Source organism: Bactrocera dorsalis, chromosome 5, assembly GCF_023373825.1.
Source record: "Bactrocera dorsalis isolate Fly_Bdor chromosome 5, ASM2337382v1, whole genome shotgun sequence".
Taxonomy (NCBI): Eukaryota; Metazoa; Arthropoda; class Insecta; order Diptera; family Tephritidae; genus Bactrocera; species Bactrocera dorsalis.
Window position 1 is genome coordinate 51,110,486 of NC_064307.1, and position 21,254 is coordinate 51,131,739.

Here is a 21,254-nt window from a genome sequence, read left to right on the forward strand (position 1 = left end):
ACTCTTCATTTGTGGCTATTTTTCACTCGTTAATTTATTGTCAGTCATTTTTTATTCGCTGCTTCTTTTTTGATGTGTCAAATAACTCGTTACTTTTGTGACTGTTGGCAGAAGAAACAGATTTTTGTTCATCGTCTAGTAAAAAGTTTATTGTATTCGTATGCAATTACGATAAGTGTAATTTAAAATAGAAGTGTATGTTAAATTTCAATAGCCTTCAGATAGTGTTTGACATATAAACCCAAAAAAATGGTAATAAAATAAATAATGCGAGTAAGAAAACAGCGGACGACTAGTCCAATTGGAAAAGTCGATGCAATGATAAAACTTTTTATTCGTTTCGCAATGTTTTCCCCGCATATACTTTCTGAATATTTTGTTGACACTATCAAAGATACATTTTACTTTTTATTTCATGACGCGTTACAAAATTGTACATGCAGTCCTTTGCGGAGAAAATCACAGGATTGCTGGCGCGGCCGAATCAAGCAGAACAAATGGGCGGCATAGATGCGCCGTGGTACATGAAGTATGGTGGAAGATTATTGGGTATTGTTGGCGCTTTCTGTAAGTAAATAATTTCCAGCACGTATAATTTTACAAATGTAATGCTTGAAGACCGCATAAATCGTATTAAGGGGGCGTATTAAATATCACAGCTGTTTTCTATGTTGTTATGTTGGTATTTTTACGGTCAAAAAGTGTCAGAATGCGCTACGTTTCAATCGATTTTCCAAAGCCGTTCACCCTCAATAAACAAAACTGTATGCATTTATTTACCGTTATCTTTGTTCATTTTTTGGTTTGCATAGCACATGTTTGTTTGTATGCTTGTGTGGTCACAAATAACACAAAGCTAGGGAGTTTATTATGCATCCCTTACTCAATTATAGTACTGCCTCCACCTTACTTTGAATACTTCAATGCATATGTATGTATATCATTGCATGCATATGTTTTTTTTTTTGTATTCATACACATATAATGTATGTGTATTTACTCAGCACAAAAGAATTGCTGGCATTGATAAAAGAACCTGTATAAATAGGAACATATCATAACGTATGATACGGATGTTTAAACACAGATTTCCAGTCATGTTTACAACATAAAGGTATTATATAAGTACTCCAACACTTCATTTGAAAATTTATTTTTGTTTTAATTTGCCAATAAAAATATTGTAATTTTTGTAGTTTTCTTACACTAAACATACATATGTACATATATAGGTATTAAAAATATACACACATTTTGCATCTGATGCAAATCAAGATATGTTATCGCATACAAATGAAATGTAAGATGTGTTCCAGTTCTTAATCGCTCAAATGGTTGAAGAAGCAAATATGTGTGTTATATGTATGCATACTATATTATATGCCAGAGTAATAGCCACATATTTCATGTGAATTAATTTTTTCGACAACTTGAAAATAACATGTAAATTAATAGGGCACATACTACTGACTTTAAATTACAATTATTAAATTAAAAAATTAACAAACCAAAATATTCACTACCATGTTATAGAATGCAACTTATAGCAGTAAACGCATTTTTATATTTGTTATCAAGAATTTATAAGCATAAATATTTTAATAATGGTATTAATGCAATATTCCTTTAAAGCTGATACGTTAGTAATAAAGTTAAGGCAATAGGTATTTGAAATCATTCCCTTCGCACATAACACACACAAAATTTAAAACCCATATCGTGGGTGGCCGCCTGACTAAAATGATGTATATTTTATTTAATGAAAACTACTGCATGAATTATTTTAAAAATTGGAGACTGTATTTAATGAATAAATACATATATGTATGTTACACAAAAAATTTCAACAAAAATTTTATTATTAGGAAATTAATAGAAACAAGTTACTAAACGAAATTCGGATGAGTTTTAGACCGTCAAAATTATATTTTCATACGACATTCAAAAGTCTGAAGGACCATTGTATGAAAAATCATATACAAAATAAACAGAAAAAATCAAAACGGTCGCATGATTTGTTTTCGAGTTATAACTGCAGCCAATTTGAAAATGTGGTTTTGAGAAAACGCGTTGAAACCGATTGACTATATAACTAACGGGTGGGCTATCTAACGTTTTAAATTTGACTTATCTATATTTCGACATTGGAAACGTCAAATACCATACGGAAAGTGACAGATATTCAGTAAAAAGTTTAAAATTTACGAAATGGGTCGCTATTCACTAGAAGAAAACTGGGAAATGTTGACAGATTGGGCAGAAGATCGTTTGACCAAGGATGGTCAATTTTACCGAAAAATTTACGGACGAGGCTCACTTCCACCTCGATGGTTACGTTAACAAGCAGAATTGTCGCATTTGGGGCACAGAAAACCCGCACGTAATCGTCGAAAAGCCAATGCACCCAGCACGAATCACTGTATGGTGCGGATTTTGGTCTGGTGGAATCATCGGGTCATTTTTCTTCGAAAATGAAGAAGGAACCGCCGTAACCATCAATGGTGAGCGATGTCGCGAACCGAACCGAATTCTTCAAGCTAATTGAAGAGGAAGACTTGGACAACATTTGGTTCCAGACGGCGCTACGTGCCATACAGCAAACGTTACACTCAATCTTTTACGCCCTATCTTTAAATTTAAAATTTTATATGGCCCACCCTATATTTATACATAGCTATAAAAAAACTAATAAAAACTAATTGAAATATTCATTTAAAAATGTTAGTATCTAATTAGATATAGCCTACCGAAATGTACCGAAAAATTTCACACATTTCGAAACTAGCATTCCTTAATTAAATTTGTTCTGAATGTTATTGGCTCTTAGAGCTTAGATTTTCTCTTATATTGATTCGTAAAAAGTTTTTTATTTAAATGATTTAACCATCAACCGCTCACTTACCTTGTAGTTTGACGATATTTGCGGTCAATGCAATGATGTGTAAATAACTTCCCTTTCTGAACTGCTTTAGAATGTATGACCCAAACAAGTTAATAGAAATGAAAATAAGTACATCTATGATATTAGTATTTAGTTTCGTCGAATGAATGACTCAACTTAGAGAACATTTCGTATGTTTCATGTTTATAAATGTAATTAAAATTACTAAAACTTAAACATCTATTACGTTCACTGATTTTCTAAAAATATAATATTCTCTTTACGCTAGCCAATTTACTTTATAAAGAAGTTTAACTTCTTAGATAAAAATAAACGTAAATGCACGACTTTTGCTCACGTTATATGTATCTCCTTTACTTTTAACGAAAAAATATACATATGTATGTACATATGTATGTAAATAACTTACTTGTTGAATATACATACACAAAGTCAACTGATAACAAATTATTATCAATGGTTACAAGAATACACTATGAATGTACATATAATTCATATTATTCGTTTTAAACAATTTGATAAATACCTTTATTTGTATGCTGACTCATATTATATTGCATTAGCTTAACTTGATAATTACTTGTTTGTTGTCTTTAATTTCTACATTATATCGCTACCTAATCATATGTTGGAGTATTGTAAGGCTTCTGGATAACTAAAATTCATGTGTACTTGCATACAAACAAATTACTGTGTGAGCTTGTCTTTATTAGTATAAGTGGTGATGGAGCCGGCTTTTGATTTTCGTTTTATCAATACGGCTCAAAGCTTGAACAAAAATATACAAAAAACAGTAGCAATAGTATGGCGACGCAAGGCATAATAGTAAACCGGTTCCAATGCGCTACTGTGAATGAACTCGTAATATTGCCGTTGAGTTTGCGATGGGCTTGTTTAGCTGGTGCGTTACCATTGGTTGACGTTATTTGTGTTATAGTTTCATTTTATAGTGCACGGGTGTGGGTTGGAGAGTATGTGCGCCTAATAAGTCAATAAATCAAATGCAACTTTTATTCATCATCGCTACTACTAGTTAGACTTTACATGCACCGTTACTGGCTTAAGTTGTTAACATGACATAAAACCAGTACCGTAAATAATAGTTCATTATAATCGTTTTACTATCAAATTAATAAGTCAGGTCGATTGGATTTTGGTGAATTTTGTTCGAAAGTGATAAAGATTATTGAATTACGATGAGTGCTATTTTAGCAGTCGAAAACATTTCCCAAAAATTATGAGGGATCTCTTTGAATTCCTCGAAAAAATACCAAAAACAAATAACTAAATTTATAGAATACTTACTGTACCGCGCTGATCATCTACGTGATGGTGATGGTAAAGAGAAAAATCAAATTTTGTCTGGTTTATTCTTTACATTTTGGTTTCACTAGATTTTAAAATTTTTCGACAAACAATCATGTCTGCCAAAGTAAATTTGTACTATTTTCAGCAAATATATACATATATACATATGATGTTTTTTTGTGAATATGTTGTATCTACAATCTATTTTAGAAAATAATAAGCAAATTAGATAACAAAAATATAATCAAGGGTTGTCATGATAACTGAATACATACTGAATCTTTTTATCTCAGTTTTAACAGGTTAAGATCTGAATGAATACCCTTATTTGATCTGAAGCAATGGGCGTTTGTAATTAATCTTAGAGTTTTTGATTGATATTTTTGTAAAATTTCAATATTTGCTTACTAGCTTTGTCCAAAGTTGCACACCGTAGTTGTCTTCTAGCTCAGTGTAAAAATTGGTGAAATCGGATGATAACCCCCCCACTCTCCATATATCGGTTTTGTTAAACACTAATAAAAGTGCGATAAATAAATACGATAGAGGCATACATTTTTCCACCCGAGATGGTATAAGAGGTCTTTATGGGAGTTGTGGTAAAAATTGGACGATGGGCGTCATACCGCTCACTTTTAGGCGAAACGCCATATCTTAGAACCTATTCGACCGATATCGACCAAATTTGGTGTATGATGTTACTTTCCTATGTTGACTATAACCACATCTACTCCTCGTAAAGCAAAATTTACGATTCCACGAATTCTTAATTCCATTTAATATATCGGGATAAAACTTTGCACGAACACTGCCTTTGATGAGTGCCAGCTTATGAAAAATATATGGATCCCATTTAATATTGAAAAATTTGTATACTTCATACCGATTTGCCAATATGTATGTAAAATATCTTAGTAAAATTAACTGAACATATAACATTTGGTAAACTATAGTTTAATGCCGAAAATATATTATACTACATGTAATGATTTTCGTTGCCTAACAAGCCGGCTTTGATCCTACAAGTTGCAAGAGTATGAAATGTTCGATTAGGCCTACTAAAATGAAACTCGACCTATCCGTTCCCACGACAGTAGGGTCTACGTAACCGAAACGGACCGGTTTGTTTTATCCGGTAACCGACGAGACGGTCCGAAAACTATTAACAGGCCCGCTGAGTACTGGGATGACGTAATTTTTTGCGACAAGATGAGGATAATGTTATATTATTATGATGGACTCAACAAAGTTTGGAGAAAGTCAAACACAGCTCTACAAAAGAAGAACATCATACGAACAGTGAATTTTGGCAAGCTTTCCGTAATGGTGTGGGGTTGTATTTCATCGAAAGGGGTTGGAGTGCTCCGGATTTTCACTGGTGTGATAGCGAAAGAGTTATATCTGGACATTAAAAAATAAATAAATTGTTAAGAAGGGCAATGGAATTTGGGTTGGTTGATTACTAAAACACGTATAAATTGAAGTACAAAATATACCAGGATCCAAGCAGCATGCACCTCGGCTATTCCGGAAAATGGCTTCCGTGACGCCTGCACTACTTGGAAATCGCTCTGGCAGCGCTGTAGTAACGCAGAAAGTGCCTATTTTGAAAGCTTTTAAAGAATTGTAACGATTGGTTCAATCGATGCAGACCTATTACTTTCCGAACAATTGTTTTACAATCCGTTAAAATGTTTATATGTTTTTAAATAAAAAAATATCCTATGTCCTTCCTAATACCATAAGACATACAGCGCCACATATTCGTTTATATTTTTGATATGTTCATTTTTATTAAGTTTTCTATAATTACTTGATTCTCCATTATTATTAATAACTTTAAAAATACGATTTAGCGTCGTGTTCACTACAATCTGCCTATAAGTTGTCTTTGTATGGAAACTGGAAAATATTTTTGAGGAGATTCAAGAAATCTTAGGATATTTCGCTCTAATAATAGCCGATGTCTTAAATTATAAAAATAAAAATAATACACCTGAACGAAAGCGCCAAACACCCATTGCGGACGATCCCAATATAGGACACTACTGCAAAATTAATATTTTTTCTTCAGCCAGAGTCATCAGCAATGAACTAAATATGTCGTATGCGATTGTTACACAACGAAAATTAACACGTGAAACCCGTATGCAATTTGAAGAAAAGGATGGCTCGTGGCCAGTAGCTAAAAGGCGAAATTTATTGTAATCAGATGAATTCAAAATTGAATTATTTAGCAATAAAATTTCTAGAAAAATTGTACGGCGTCTCCCTGACACCGAATCTAATCCCTAATTTACAACAAAAACCGTCAAATTCGTCGCGGAAAACTCATGGTAGGGTAGGCAGCTTTTCATGGAGTTGATCCAATTCTCTTCATCGAAAGTGTCATGTTTTAAGTGACATATTTCAAAATATTAGATGATGTAATGTTACCAAATGTCTGAGAGAATATAACATTTATGTGGTTATACCAGCAAAATAATGATCCTAAACATGTCATCAAGTTGAGGTTAAGCTCCACTCAATGCAGTTTCCTTACCTCATTTCCATAAAAACCCTCACGAACGATATGAAAAACTTGTTTCGAATGAAAGGAACTAATTTGAGAAATTTGTGGCAGGTGAAACAGTTTTGGGAATTATTATCATTTGAACGATACCAGAATCTCATAGACTATTTCCAGGAAGCGTGACGCTCAGTTAAAAAAACGGAAGCTATTCAATAAAATGCGATTTATTTTACTTTTCTTTTCTGTATAGCTTTGAAACCAGTTTAAATTAAAATTTTTATAATTTTATGTACTAAAATATACAGTAGCGGACAAAAATCAGAAGACACCTTAGAAATGTGTGATTATTTGATTTTATTTAAAAATGTGGACTTAAATACAAAAATTTTTCAAGAAACTTGGTTCATATAAGTATTCGAAACAAAAATAAATAACTTAAAAATAATAATAATATTTCCATTTTTTATTAGAAGCCAAAATAAAATATTTCCGATATTTCAATTTCTACTGTGATATTTATAAAAAAAATGTTCTCAAAACTAAACGCGATACAATAAAAACTTGACTTTTTTTTAATTAGTAATAATTAGAGGACCCGTTCACGTTTCACTGTGGCTGATACATAGTACTACTACCATCTATATGATTTCTATTAGTTGGATTATAACTATTAGTTAATGAGATATAATATTTTGTAAAGCAACTTGTGTTAGTTTACAAAAAATGGATCATAAAGCATTTCGTGTGTTAAAGCATTTGGCTTTTTGGGGAAAATACTGTTGAATTTGGGCTCAGGGAAATCCACCGTTGAAAAGATATTTGCTAACCTGGGAACAGGCGAAATGAGCAAAGTAGGTGCCTCGCAAGTTCATAATCCAACAAAAACAACGAATAACTGATTCTGAGAAGTGTTTAAGTGCTCTCTAATCGGAATAAAGCCGAAATTTTTCGTCAGTGATAGAAACATAGCTCCATCATTTTCCACTGGAGTCCAATCGACAGTCATTGTAGTGGACTGCACATGATGAACCGGTTCTCAGGCGTGGAAAAACGAAAAAGGCGGCGGGAAAGGTTATGACATCAGTCTTTTGGGATGCACGTGGTATAATACATACTCAACGACTGATTACTGAGCCAGTTATAATCTATTTCACTGCGTATTTGGTTGCAGTTCTTTTATTCTATTCCAAATATGTAGCAATTGTATTATTTTTGAGAAGACTCTTTAAAATTGTTCGCATATGTATGTATATTCAAATGATTCCTACAAACATGAATTTTGAACAAATGCTTATGATTTAAAATATAATTTTTGTATTTATGAGTTGTATTAAATTTTGACGTAAAGAGATAAAACGTATCCTATGTCCTTACCCTGGTTCTAAGCTACCTCTCCACCAATTTTCAGCCAAATCGGTTCAGCCGCTCTTGAGTTATAAATGGTGTAACTAACATCAACTTTCTTTTATATATATAGAATATAGATAATAGAGACATCAAAATGTCTTGATGGCATGGAATCAACTAACGACTGTAAAATTTGTGCCGATATACCGTTATACCAAATGTCAATTATTCTGTCAAGTTCTGACAAAGTTCTTGGTCTCTTCTTGGTTATCCGCGCTTTTATGATGTGCCAAAGGTTTTCTATGGGGACTGTTATCAGGTCCAGTACAGTCCAGTGATAAAACACCCAATTGTGCTAAATATTTTTTTATCTGAAAAAAATTAAAATGTGTATTGTCGTTGTCAAAATGAAATGTTATTAAGGTTATGTAATATAAAAAAATGTTACTTACCGATTTGGCTCTTTGGCATGGCGCAGAATCATCCTGAAAAATTATGTTGTCCATATAGGAAAAGTGCTCTTCAATTGAAGCGACCAGGTTTTCCTGCAAGATCTGTTGGTATTTAATGGCGTTAATATTTCCGTCAATCAAGGCCAAATGTTCAACAACATGATAGGAAAAACACCCCCAGATCATCCGACTCCCCCCCTGCCTGACGGTATGTTTGACACACTCATTACTGAAACGTTCACCAAAATTCCGTCTGAACCGAAGATGTTCATTTTGGACTCATCTGAAAATATGACTTTTCTCCAATCTTCTTTGGTCCAGGTTTTGTGCAGTTTCGCCTATTGGAGGCGTTTTGGAGGCATTTTTACCAATATTGACTGGTTTTTTGGTAGGTCGACAGGCAGTTAGTCCGGCTTCTTGGAGGCGCCGTCGGATCCATTTAATTCCTGAATTTCGTTTTTGATGTCTTCAGCAGTTTTAAATCTGTTCTGAATACTAATCCGCTTAATATGGTGGTCATCCTTGGTAGTAGTCTTTTTCGGGCGTCCGAAACCCGTTTTGCGTTTCAAAGACTTAGTTTTCGCATATTTCTAAAAGAAAGCACCAACAGTAGTTTTGCTAAAATTTATTTTACCACTAATTTCACATATACTCAAGTTTTGCGATCGCAAAGCCAAAATTGTGGTTTTATCAACTTCAGTCAGTTTTGGACTTTTTCCACATTTCATTTTATTTGCAGCCATGTGTAAACCCAGGAATATAAATAAAAGCGTTTTATTGTAGCTGAATAATGTACTTACTAAAATAAATACTTACTTGTATAATAAAGTTTGATTTGTTAACACTACAACTAAGTGTACCGTTTTTTTTTTTTGTCCGCTTCTGTATATTCCTATTTTTTTGTGGAACTAGTTTTTTTCAATTTTTTTTTAATTAACTTATTTTCAAATTAAATAATTGGACTATGGAAATATTAATACATTATTAGTGAATATGTCGTGCGAACATTTTGAGATGAAACACTTTTTTTCAAAATTCGTTTCGTTAATTTGGTAAACCAAAATTAATATAACTTGGCAGTAGCTGTTTTTTCGAGGAAAAAAAATATCGAAATGATTCTTACTTGTATATTGAACACATGCTTATGATTTGAAATCTAATTTTTTATATGAATTGTTTTAACTTTTAACATAAAAGTAGCCTATGTCTGACCCTTGGCCGTAAACTATCTCCCCACCAATTTTCAGCCAAATTGGCGGTAGTTTTGCTGTGGTTCGGATTATTAGGCTATTTGCCTAATAAATAGCTTTTATTGTTGTAAATCCAGTTATAAATGCATATTGACGTTGTTATTTTCGTTTTTAGTCTGCATACTATTTGGATTATGGAATGTCGTCGGCATTCTACTGCTCAACGTTTCCTGCCTCATCTCGGGCATCATACAAATGGTGGTCGGATTTGTAGTGATGGCACTGGAAGCGCCTTGTTGCTTTTTCTGTATAGAATATGTAAACGATATTTCAAATAAAGTAGATGCACGTCCGTTATGGAATCGTGCCGCCTTCTATTGCGCGTAAGTATGTGCTTTCCATATATACATACTTAAGTAAATATGTATTTTATTCAATTATTTTGTTTGAGCTCTTCACTTATGATATTTTATTTTCGACAGAATTGCTATACCTCCCATCATTTTGTGTCCAGGACTGGGTAGTATTTTTGCATGTGGTCTTGTATTCGGAACTGGCGTGATATATGGCCTCATGGGATTGGGCAAGAAGTAAGTAATAAAATGTTTAATATCATAATTGTGTTTTCTTTAATAATGCTAAGAAAAAGGATACAGCTATGTGTAGAAAATTCAAGTTTGGAGTTGTAACAATGTTTAATATATGTCATTATTTCAATTTGTATCGCGCCATGTATTGTAAAAGTTTAATATTGTTTATTTATCTACAAGTTGGCCCAGTGTACTTTCTGATCTAAATTTGGATATGAAAATTCTCTTTGATTTATATATGGTGTACTAACTGGATTTTATTTTATTATGCAGTTTTCTGTGTAACTTAACATTTTTCTATTGCGTTTTTAACACTTTCAACTAATTTTTGATTTGGAAAAAAATCAAGAGTTAACGGTCTCTTTTAAAAACATTTGTCGACTCATATTACATTTATATTCAAAGTTATTATAACTTCAAACTTGAAAGGAGAAAATATTGGCACAATAAAAATGTATTGCAAATATATGTTTAGGGGCTAGTAAACGCTAGTAACCAAAAAAGGTTAAAGGGTAAACTGAAATGTAACGTAATGCTTAAGCCCCACGTTATTAGGTTCAACACTTCTAAAAAAATGTCAAGCGCTAATCCACTAATTACATGTATGTTTCTCTTTGTTCTCTATTCCTCTATTTCTATTTCCTTTTAAATGTCCTTGTTTTATTTTTGTCGCAAACGATTCGTGACTCGTCCTTATATATGCCTTATTTGAAAATATTGCTCAACTAAATTTTTTGTATGTTATGCAACAACGAATGCGCTCTATTAGAGCATCGCGCGAGGATATGGCTGCAGCCGCAACATCACCCACACAAATGCCACCAGACGGTGGCCAAATGCAAATGGGCACCGATCAACATATCACACTAATGGAGGATCCAGATGTCTGGCGTCCCACATAAACAATTCGTTCCAACAAAACTTAGAAATGCTCATTAGTGCACGCTGCTATAGTTATGCATAGCAAATCAGTCTTCAAAATATTTCATTTAATTTGCCAATAATTGTGACGTTTCCTTTGAAACTCACAACTATTGAGACATGGAGTTAAAAAATTCAAATAGTCACTTGCCCCACCAGATGAACAATTTACTTAAGCTAAAAGATAGTGTAGTATAGCGAAATTAAACAAGTGTACAACAGCATAAACTGAAATTTTGCAGCAAGAAATGTTTTTTTTGGTTCTCTGAAAGTTAAGCTATACAAACAAAAAAGCATAAGCATATAATATACATATGTGTATCAGTTTAAATATGTACATATGTATGTACATTCGTAGTTAATACAAAACCATTATTACCTTAAATACGATACTCAGTTGACAACAACATTCCATTTATAAATAGTAATTGTTATATAAACATATTTACAAAAGTTGAGGAAGATCAATTTAAATAAAATTGTTGTTGTTATTGCTATATCTGCGCCTACTAAATGATCTCCGAAAGCAGCAATAGACGAGTACATGTGTAATAATGCTGTACATACATATACATAGCACACAATATGAAAGAAAATAAAAGCAAAACTAATATGTAAACAAAAGATAAGAGAAGTATTAATATTATAGTGCTAAAAATTTGCGTCGTTACTTAGAAAAGCGTTTTAAGGTTTTGGTGTGTTGTTCATAAACTTATCAATAAAAGCAAGTATTAAAGTATTGTAAATTATAAATAAATTAAAAGTGAAAAATACAGTTAATGTGTGCTGGAAAATATAATTTTAATTCAATTATCAAATATTTTGTAGCTGTATACTCGTAATGTTAAAATCTGAACAAATTTAACCGATGCCGTTATTCATTCAGACCATACATTTATTTGCGAATGTACATATGTATATAGCTGTACAGAAATACAATATACATATGTATATATTGGCATGAGTCTAAACACAAATTAAGGCAACTAAACTCTAATAATATGTTCAACGGTATTTTTGTGAAGAATTTTTGGATATACCACAAAAATTTCAGCTTAATCATTTATTTACAATTGAGTTGTTAAATTGATTCTCTGTTTCTTTTTCTTTGGAAATTTGTCACTGTATTTGCAATATTTGCATACATAACCGAGCTATAGCTTAACTTTTCAGATAAGCTTTTTTCAAAATTAAGCGCTTATAAGCCTATAAAAGCTTTTTACTTAGTTACTTTAACAATTTAAAATACACATTTTCTGTGTTTTTCGAAGTTTAAAATAAAATTTATATTTTCGTTTGATCTTTTCAAACACTCTTCAATCAAATATCTAGTTGTGTTTACTGAAATGTTCGTAAAGTAAATTTCTTAATATAGTAATTATTAATAATATTCAACAAAACAGTTAGTGTGTAGGTTTTAATTTAGGTGTATTAAGATTTGCTTTGACATAAATATTCAAAGACTCGAGCATATGAGCATGGAGAATATGAAAGTGCTCATTGAAAACAAGTAAAAAGTATTAAGATTTGCTTTAATCCTCGGAAGGCAGCATGCAGCAACGTAAAAAACACGTGGTAGTCAAAGAAAAGGCGGTACACAGTTGCGAATACAGTACAGAGATGTTGAATATACTGCCAAATTTACACCACACACAAACACTTAAATACAGAAACTTTACAAATCATCAATTGAAGATGTCAGCGATATCCATGTAACGGTCAACATTTTGTCAAATTCAAAGGCAATTATCGCAATTTTGTTTTTAAAAACTGTAGTTTTTATTGTAGTTTCACACAAAAATATTTTATTGCTCGGCACTGTATATATTAATGTTACCAAATTTCTTTATTATCTTTGATTTATAGTTTCATGAGAGTAGTTATACGTATATGTATGTATGTATATATATCTTTTTTTAATTTAATTAGAGTGCCATTAAGAAGTACGTAAATCAAATCTTTTTTGCACGCTGTTAACTTCGTGTACTTAGTAGAAATAGAGATTACGAAAATTTCTTTTCCTTCTTTTCTTAGTGTTTTCTACAGAAACATGCTTTAGTTCGTAACGCCATGAACAAATGAAGTGGAAAACATTGTTAAAACTTGTTATGAAAGTTTGACAATTAATTTTGTTTATTTAGTATGTTACTATCTTATATTTATCATTATTTGTGCTTTAAAAATAGTAAAAAAAAAAATATTTAAATAGAAATTCATAAGTTTAATTAGTGATCTAGATATTAAGTGTTGTTTTTTGTTATTTTATAATCATTTGCCAAATATAAGCATTGCCAACTTAGAAAAACTATTAGGTTGAAGATAAACTTAGATAACACTAACAAAGAATTCGAATATAAATATAGACATAACCTTACACATTTCCAAGTTATAAACTTAAAATAACACCTTTTTTTACTTCTAAAACCAAAAAATGCATATATCCCTTAGCCCACCTTTCATTTTTCCTTCTTTCACAGTTCACTTCACTTATTTTCTAAATCTAGAAAACTCAAAAGTATTGTAAGCATTGAAACAGCTAAAGAAAATAACTAGAAAATGAAGGGTACAAAGACCAGAATCCGATCTTCCCGCTAATTATTTTTGGCTTTACATTTTTAATATAAATGTCTGTTACATTCTCTTTTATAGTTAAGAGCTTTTCATTTTCTATTTTAGATACATACTTATTTGTAAACGTAATCTGTGTTTAGCGAAAATTTGAAAATTGTTTTATAAAATCTTTTCTCTGTTTTATTTAAAATGTTATTTTATACATAACTAATTTTTTGCGTACGATTTTTAATTGCATTTTTTTCTCATTAAATTAGGGCTTCCGCCGATGAAATGCGTCAAGCAGCTGTGAATTCCGGCTTCGCGGGCACACCCACGGGCGCCGCAACGAACGATCGCGCCAGCATTGTGAATAATGCACAACCGTTCTCCTTCACAGGCGCCGTGGGCACAGACAGCAATGTGTGATAGCGTAGAAATGACTGCAAAATCAAGCAAACCATTGGAAGCGTTGCACAGAGAAGAAGTTGACAAATGCCATTCAAAAAGAAAAACAGAACAACAGACAAAACCAGGCTGTCCTGCCGATCAGCTGCCGTTCACTGCATACTATATATGTATGTGCATACGTGTGTACTATTTATATAGTGCAAGTGCCTCTGATAAGTTTAATGACCCCAAAATGTAAACGGTTGAAGTGCGAACTTGCAGTTGTAGTGCAATTCGTAGTGACATCCCTGGCGCAGAAATAATATATGCAACACGAGCGAAAGATCTCTGTCAACTTCGTTAGACAACGCCTTCACTGGTTTTAATATTTATTAACTTATAGCTTGCTAAAATGTTTCATCATATACATATTAACTTTTCGGATGGTTAAAGTAATGAGAATGGTTAAACTGGATTCGTTGCTACTTTCCTAAATATAAATGCATACTTAATTTCTATTTGTATATATCATTTTTTGTTTAAAGTTAATAATCTGTTAATTTGTCCAATAATCACACAATCTCTTATCCTATTGTTCTCGTTACGACATTTTTGCATTCCATTTGTGCAAGTGAAATTTTCCTTAAGTTAAATAGATATGAAGTTGGAAAAAAATTTAAAATTGTGACTAAACTTCTTAAAATGTCTTTTAAATTACAATATTAATTAACAAAAGTGTTTTATGAGCCGCCATTTGGTTTTGAAAATACTGGTACATACAATAGCGTGTAAATTGACTTAAGTTACTAAAACATTTATGAATATTTCATGTGTCTTCGTAGTAAATTTTATCATCGTACTTTTCACGTTTCATGCTATCTTAATATTATCATATTTTACGCGCAACAATCTAGACAAATATTTTAGAAACTTGTGCGTTTGGTTCAGAAACAACTATACAAATAAGTAAATGTTGAGCAAACTAAATAAATTGCAACCATAGGCAAACTAAAAACAAAAACAAAAAAAGTCAGCGCATCTATGAATTGTATTACTTTAATATTAGTCATATATAGTTAAATAAATGTAATATTTTATTAAACAAGCAAAAAAAAAGTAAAAACAAAAATAAAATAAAAGTAAAAAACGGAAATAAAACAAATATCCGTATACATACATATAATAATCATTATTAAATATACATATATAAATATGAATAGAGACATATTAAAGGTATAAATACTATAAAACTAAAATATCTAAAACAAACCTGAAATTAAAAATTAATAAATTTGAAATTATAAAACGAATACCAATACTAATGTTTTGTTAATTTGTAAAATGGTGAAAGCTTTAAACGAAAACTTTTGCATATTGAACTCATTATTACACTTTTGCTAAAAACCGTAAAACCAATTATCAACACGGAAACCAACTTCAGAACATTGTCCAACAAGTTCTTTGCAAAGATCGTCTGATCTTTCGGAAGTTCGGAGAGCTGCTTATGATACAAAATTTATGCAATCCATGTTGTTGTTGTAGCAGCGAGTATTATTTGTTGGGAGAAAACGCAAAATTGAGTGTCTTCGAAGGCACATAACGGCAGGTCCATGAGCTCGTTTCCTGAACTTACCTACAATTATTTAGGTTCTTTGGAATAGGACTATCCTCTTGATGATGTTGTTGTAAGGATTATCTAGGACCCGCTTGGGATGAAGCAATAAGTTAATTGACAATCAGGAATTGAGCTGTTTCGATCAGGAGGGTTGTAATAAGACTGATCAGACTAGGGATCATTCTGCCTAGTTGAGCTCCATGAGACTGTCGGGTCCTTAGTTGGCCACTAGGTTACGTGGACTGAAATAAGCATTGCAAAAACTTTTGGGTGTTTACGTTAACTATTTGTGCAAAAAAATTTGGTAATATATCTACTTACTAATGACATGGGGTGTGGTTAACCTTTTCCTGTCATTTGTTGCCTAAAATTTTTTTTTTATTGTAATACATGTGTTAAAGCAATCCTTTGCGAAGTTATTTGTTAAAAGCGTTCATTCATAGGAGTGAATGATAGTACTCGGCGACGGAGTCTCTCTCCAACCACGAATACAACACCACTCGTCTCTGTCCTCGTCCCGTCCATCGCATTTATTTGACGGCGGTGATGTCAGCCTTTATTTTCACGAGGACATCAACCAGCTGGGCAGCGGCACCTTCCCAATTAAGGGACCAGACATTCCAGGTGCATGCCCTCAATTCGTACGAGGGCTGCTATATATATTTCTGGCCTAATAATGAAAATAGGAATATTTATCAACGAAAATGTTTTTTTTTCCTTGGATTTGGCTCGTCTTGGAAGACCCATACGTACTGTTTTGTTTCGGGCTCATACGCATAGATCCATGATTCGTCACCTGTGACGATCTTATAAACGTCTTTTGAAGCACCGCGATCGTATTTTTTCAGCATTTCTTTACACCAATCCACACGAGCCTTTTTTTGAGCGATTGTCAAATTGTTATCGATGTTTCCTGGCACAACGGCTGTTTTTGGACGACCTTCACGGAATTCGTCTTTGAGCGAGCGTCGGCCACGATTGAATTCGTTGTACCAGTTTTTCACAGTGCTATAGGATGGTGCTTCATAGCCATACAAAGATTTTAGTTCATCGATGCACTCTTGTCGTGATAATACACGTCGAAAGTTGTGAAAAATGATCGCACGAAAATGTTCACGAGTTAATTCCATTTTTTGGCCGAGATGAGTTTTTTAATTCCCTGTAAATAAAACAATTCACGATTAAATGACAAAACGTTCTGAGTGATGTTATGCTAAAAAATGTCAAACTTTCCAATGGAAATGTCAGATTTCACCTGGCAACACTTAGTGTTGCCTAGTCCAGAAATATATATTGCAGCCTATGCAGTACCTATTTCGTTTGCCATGGTCGACATCAAAAGTGGGGTCACTCAACCGAAGCTTGTTGTTTCTTTTCATTTTTGTGGTATGGCGGGTACCAAACCCAGTGCACAACCCTATGTATGGGATGTTTCGCCTTCTCATAAAAAACTGATAATGGGTAAAAAACTGTTTTAATAAGTTAATTTGTCATTTCGAGTTGTATAAATAAAAAAAAACATAGAAATCGAGTTTTAAATATTAAAAAACTAGTTCACTTGTCAACTATTCTGCTCTACGTCGACAATACTTAAATAACGTAAACAAGGATGTTGTACGCATTCCAAAACTGTTTTATGATTTCGTTAACTCCAAACGTCCGTCCGCGATGAAATACAAATTTTCATGTCATGTGACAATCACATAATTTCAAATATGTTTGCAGAATTTTTCAAGTCAAACTACTGTACTAATTCTCCAAAAACAATTTCCCTATCAGCACGTGCTCTGTCCGAATAATTCAATTAACGCTCCAATTGTTTCTGAGAAAGACATCTTACTTAATTTAAATAAGTTAAAGCCATCTTTCAATTACGGTCCAGATATGATACCCTAATGCTTCCTGAAAAATTGTACCAAGTATATCAACTTACTTTTGACAACCATATTAATTCCTCTCTACTACCTTACATATCTACTTTATCTATCTACTTTAACAAATTTACTTGAATTTGTAAACTATGTATCATTGGGTTTTAGGTAACACAAGCACACGGTATTTTATACACAGACTTTAGCAAAGTTTTCGATAAAGTAAATTGACTATCTTAAATAAACTTGGCCTTCTGGGCTTTCAACCAAGTTTTTTTAATAAGTATCTTATTATCTTTGCTATATAATAGAACACAAGGAGTTATATTTGACGACACTCTTGCTTGGTGTTATAGAATGGATATAGAATCTAAAAATGTAAGACAATGTGTTTTTTTCGTGGATCTGGGCACCCCTCTCTTTTTAACTTTCCCTGCAAGACGGAGGTAACAGATTGCACAAACACATTGAAACATTTTCAGCTGTTCACTAACACTGTTACATTTTCTGGAATTTTCAATGGAATGGGAGAATACGTAAGTAAGATAGAGAAAAACTATCGACATTATAAACATATTGTAATGTTAACTTGTTAGAATAGGAGAGGCGAATACCCAATATTTCAAGAAGAATAAACGAAAAACGCAGTTTATTTTGGATTTTAAAGAGGTAAGTTCGCTATTTGATAATAGGGGTATTCTCTTGCTCTTGCAAGATTGCAGATTGCAAAAATACTACACCGAAATATACAAGGGCACGAGAGCACCCATTGCAGAATCTAGTGATATATGAGCGACAGATTCAGTCAATTTATTGTAAATGACTATTGTGCATGGCTATTGTGAATTGGCGCACCTTCTGCATACATTTTTAACAAAAAAAACTGTAACAAATCTTTGTAATTTGTAATAAAAATTATAAAATCTATTTAAAACTTACCTTCCTCAATTCGTCAACGTTGTTTAACGTCAAAATATGACTTTATGCAAAATGGCAACTACAACAGGGTTGCAATTTTATTTTTGCGTGACATTGCACGCTAATATACACGAGTTTTCGTCTGACATATTTCACAGCCCTTGCAAATATTTCTCTGCGTGTGTTTGTTGTTGTGCCGTTGTAAATTTGCAATGCTTGCACCGTGCACCGGGGTTTGCAAGAGCAAGAGAATACCCCTAATATGATATTTTATAATTAATTTCTAATTTATATATATATATTATTAATTTCTTTTATATAGAGAAAACGAAAGAGGTTAACAAGGAGAAAAAGGTAAGCATTGTGAATTTAATGTTGTGTGTATAATTAAAAATTTTAATATTACAGAAATCATTTGGACCATTGGTAAAATTCAAATCTATTGCGTGCAGCAACCAAATAATGGAGTATGTTTTAAATTATTAAAGTTAAATAGTGTATATTTAATTCAAATATTTGTTATAGATTGTGCATTTTATTTTGATTTTATTATTAAATAAAGAGAAATAATAAAAAAACTGAGTTTTATTTAAAAGAATTTAATTTGCTAGAAGTAACAAATGGGTAACAGATAATCTTGTTACTGCTTGTTCTTCCTAACATGCTTATATGTTAAAGGTAACAAACTGATAACCAAAATAATAACACTAATAGCGGCCATACACAGGCACACATGTGCGTTCGATCGGTATGTGTAAACATGCGGTTTACTCGTGTATGGGCTTGTTCGCGTACCGATCCATGTTCGCGAAAATGTTTGATTTTTTACGATCGGTGCGCGAGCATGTTTATCGTGTATGGCGTTGTGAGCGCACAAAATCTCATTTCTCTCGTGTCGCCGAGCAGTGAAGATCGCGGACAATTGCAAGTGTTAAGGGGAGAGACTGCTTTAGAGGCATCAAAAAATCGATTTTTTTTTAGGATTTTTTTGGGAGGGAAAGAAATAATTGATTCAAGCGAAATTTCTAGGCTTTATAGTCATATATTCGAACATCTTTCACAAATTTTTTGAATACGAAATCTTTGATATTCTGCCTTTAGGAAGCAATTACCCGATGCATCTCGCATATACATTTATCAGGAACAAAAAATTCAAAGAGATTCATGTTTTTTAATAACTTATCTTCTAGTTAAACTAAGAAAATTCCAAAAAAAAATTTACTTTATTTTGTTTAAAAATATGTTCAAACTTGACTTTTCCTAGTTTTTTTTTAGTTTAAATAGAAGATAATTTTATGCCAAAGATAATAAACTTTGCCCAATTCCAACTTTGCCCGCCAATTAAAATAATCGTAAAAATAAAAAAACCGAGAAATCGCGCTTTTCGCTTTTTTCCCAAGCGCTCATGTATGTATCTGTCTGACGCTCGGACACTATTTCCCTTCTAGCTTCGACAATATTTAGAGTTCCAATCTATAACTTTGTTTGTTAGATAATTTTTAAAGAGATTTAAGCGATTGTTTGAAGCTTCTAAAGCAGGCTCTCCCCTTAATAAAGATTTCGTATCTGAATTTATTGATCTTATAAAAAATTAATTCGCAATTTGGCAAACGAAAAGTGATAAATATAAAAATAATATTGAGAAAAATAAAAGTTGGAATAACTTATTAACGAAATACAAAGAAATAGATAAAAGTGCTACATTAGAAATAAATTCGAAGAAATGTTCCGCTTGCCTGTCGCACATGTTAACTGTGTGAAGAACGAACGCAAAATGGATTTGTGTGTCGTGTATGGGCAAACGAATTCACACAGATCGAACGCACATGTGTGCCCGTCTATGTCCTCTTTAACAGATATTCGGGTAACAAATACTTTTTGTTATCCATAACACATGGGTAAGCTAAGCGCTAACAAAATAATTTGTTACCCGTAACATACTGTGAAGAGATTTGCTAACAAATGTGTGTATTCTGTTAGAACAAGGCAGCATGCGATATTAACCATTGAACATCAAATAGCTATGTGTTACTTTTTTCCCACTCTCTGAACAAAAGTAACAAATATTTTAACGAAAGCAAAAGTGAACAATAACAATTCGCTTACACGTTTGCTAACAGCTACCCGTCTTGCAGGGTTTGTTTATTTGGGTATTACTATGAACCTAAGTTTAATTTTAGTCTTCAGTCCCGAAAGCAAAAGGTGTTCTCAGTGTTATTTGTTTGGTCTATAGAATTTAGAGATCCCTATGTTACCTAAATACTTTTTACAACTTGAATTAGAACCTATATTGGTATACCAAATTCATTATGACAAGTTTGAGTCTGTCTTAGAGCATTTCCGATGGGATTCTAGGTTAAGACCTTCATACAGTAGTCGTAAGGAAATGCTTTGCATTATATTCTTAGTAGAAAACCTGAATGGAACAGTTTGAAGTTTTTTTCTCCTATCTGAAGTTATATTTAATATCGTGGTTCACTTTTCTTCCCTTACTATTAAAATGTTGTAGATCAAAACGAAGCATTCCGTCGCGTATGTCATGATTTTAGTTCCCATTCCTGCACATTGGATTATCTGACTCAGTTTTCGAAATTAAAAAGACTATGTTGCTTTCTCTCAATAAATAAAATCGTAAAGGGCTATAACGTATGGATATAACGTATTTAACTCTTAGCTGTTGAAATTTTT

General features: G+C 32.4%; 1 protein-coding gene and 1 long non-coding RNA gene across 4 annotated transcripts; both read left to right on the plus strand.

Annotated features, from left to right (window-relative positions):
• The first annotated feature begins 65 nt into the window (after positions 1-65).
• Positions 66-15,472, plus strand: LOC105228883 (calcium channel flower). Of its 3 annotated transcripts, none has more exons than XM_019991592.3 (5): positions 66-252; positions 444-567; positions 9,887-10,094; positions 10,194-10,301; positions 11,071-11,794. In XM_019991592.3, the coding sequence occupies exons 1-5, from the start codon at positions 250-252 to the stop codon at positions 11,201-11,203; spliced, it is 576 nt and encodes a 191-aa protein (XP_019847151.1). In that variant the 5' UTR covers positions 66-249; the 3' UTR covers positions 11,204-11,794. The 3 variants fall into 3 exon arrangements, with proteins under 3 accessions (XP_019847151.1, XP_011207187.1, XP_049315274.1); XM_011208885.4 differs by lacking the exon at positions 11,071-11,794 and adding an exon at positions 14,051-15,472 and having other exon boundaries at positions 85-252; XM_049459317.1 differs by lacking the exons at positions 66-252; positions 444-567; positions 11,071-11,794 and adding exons at positions 3,692-3,803; positions 14,051-15,472.
• A 3,377-nt stretch (positions 15,473-18,849) lies between these two features.
• On the plus strand, positions 18,850-19,104 carry LOC125779013 (uncharacterized). Its single transcript, XR_007423077.1, has 2 exons — positions 18,850-18,920; positions 18,975-19,104. It is a non-coding gene; the product is annotated as an uncharacterized LOC125779013 (long non-coding RNA).
• The last annotated feature ends 2,150 nt before the right edge of the window (positions 19,105-21,254 follow it).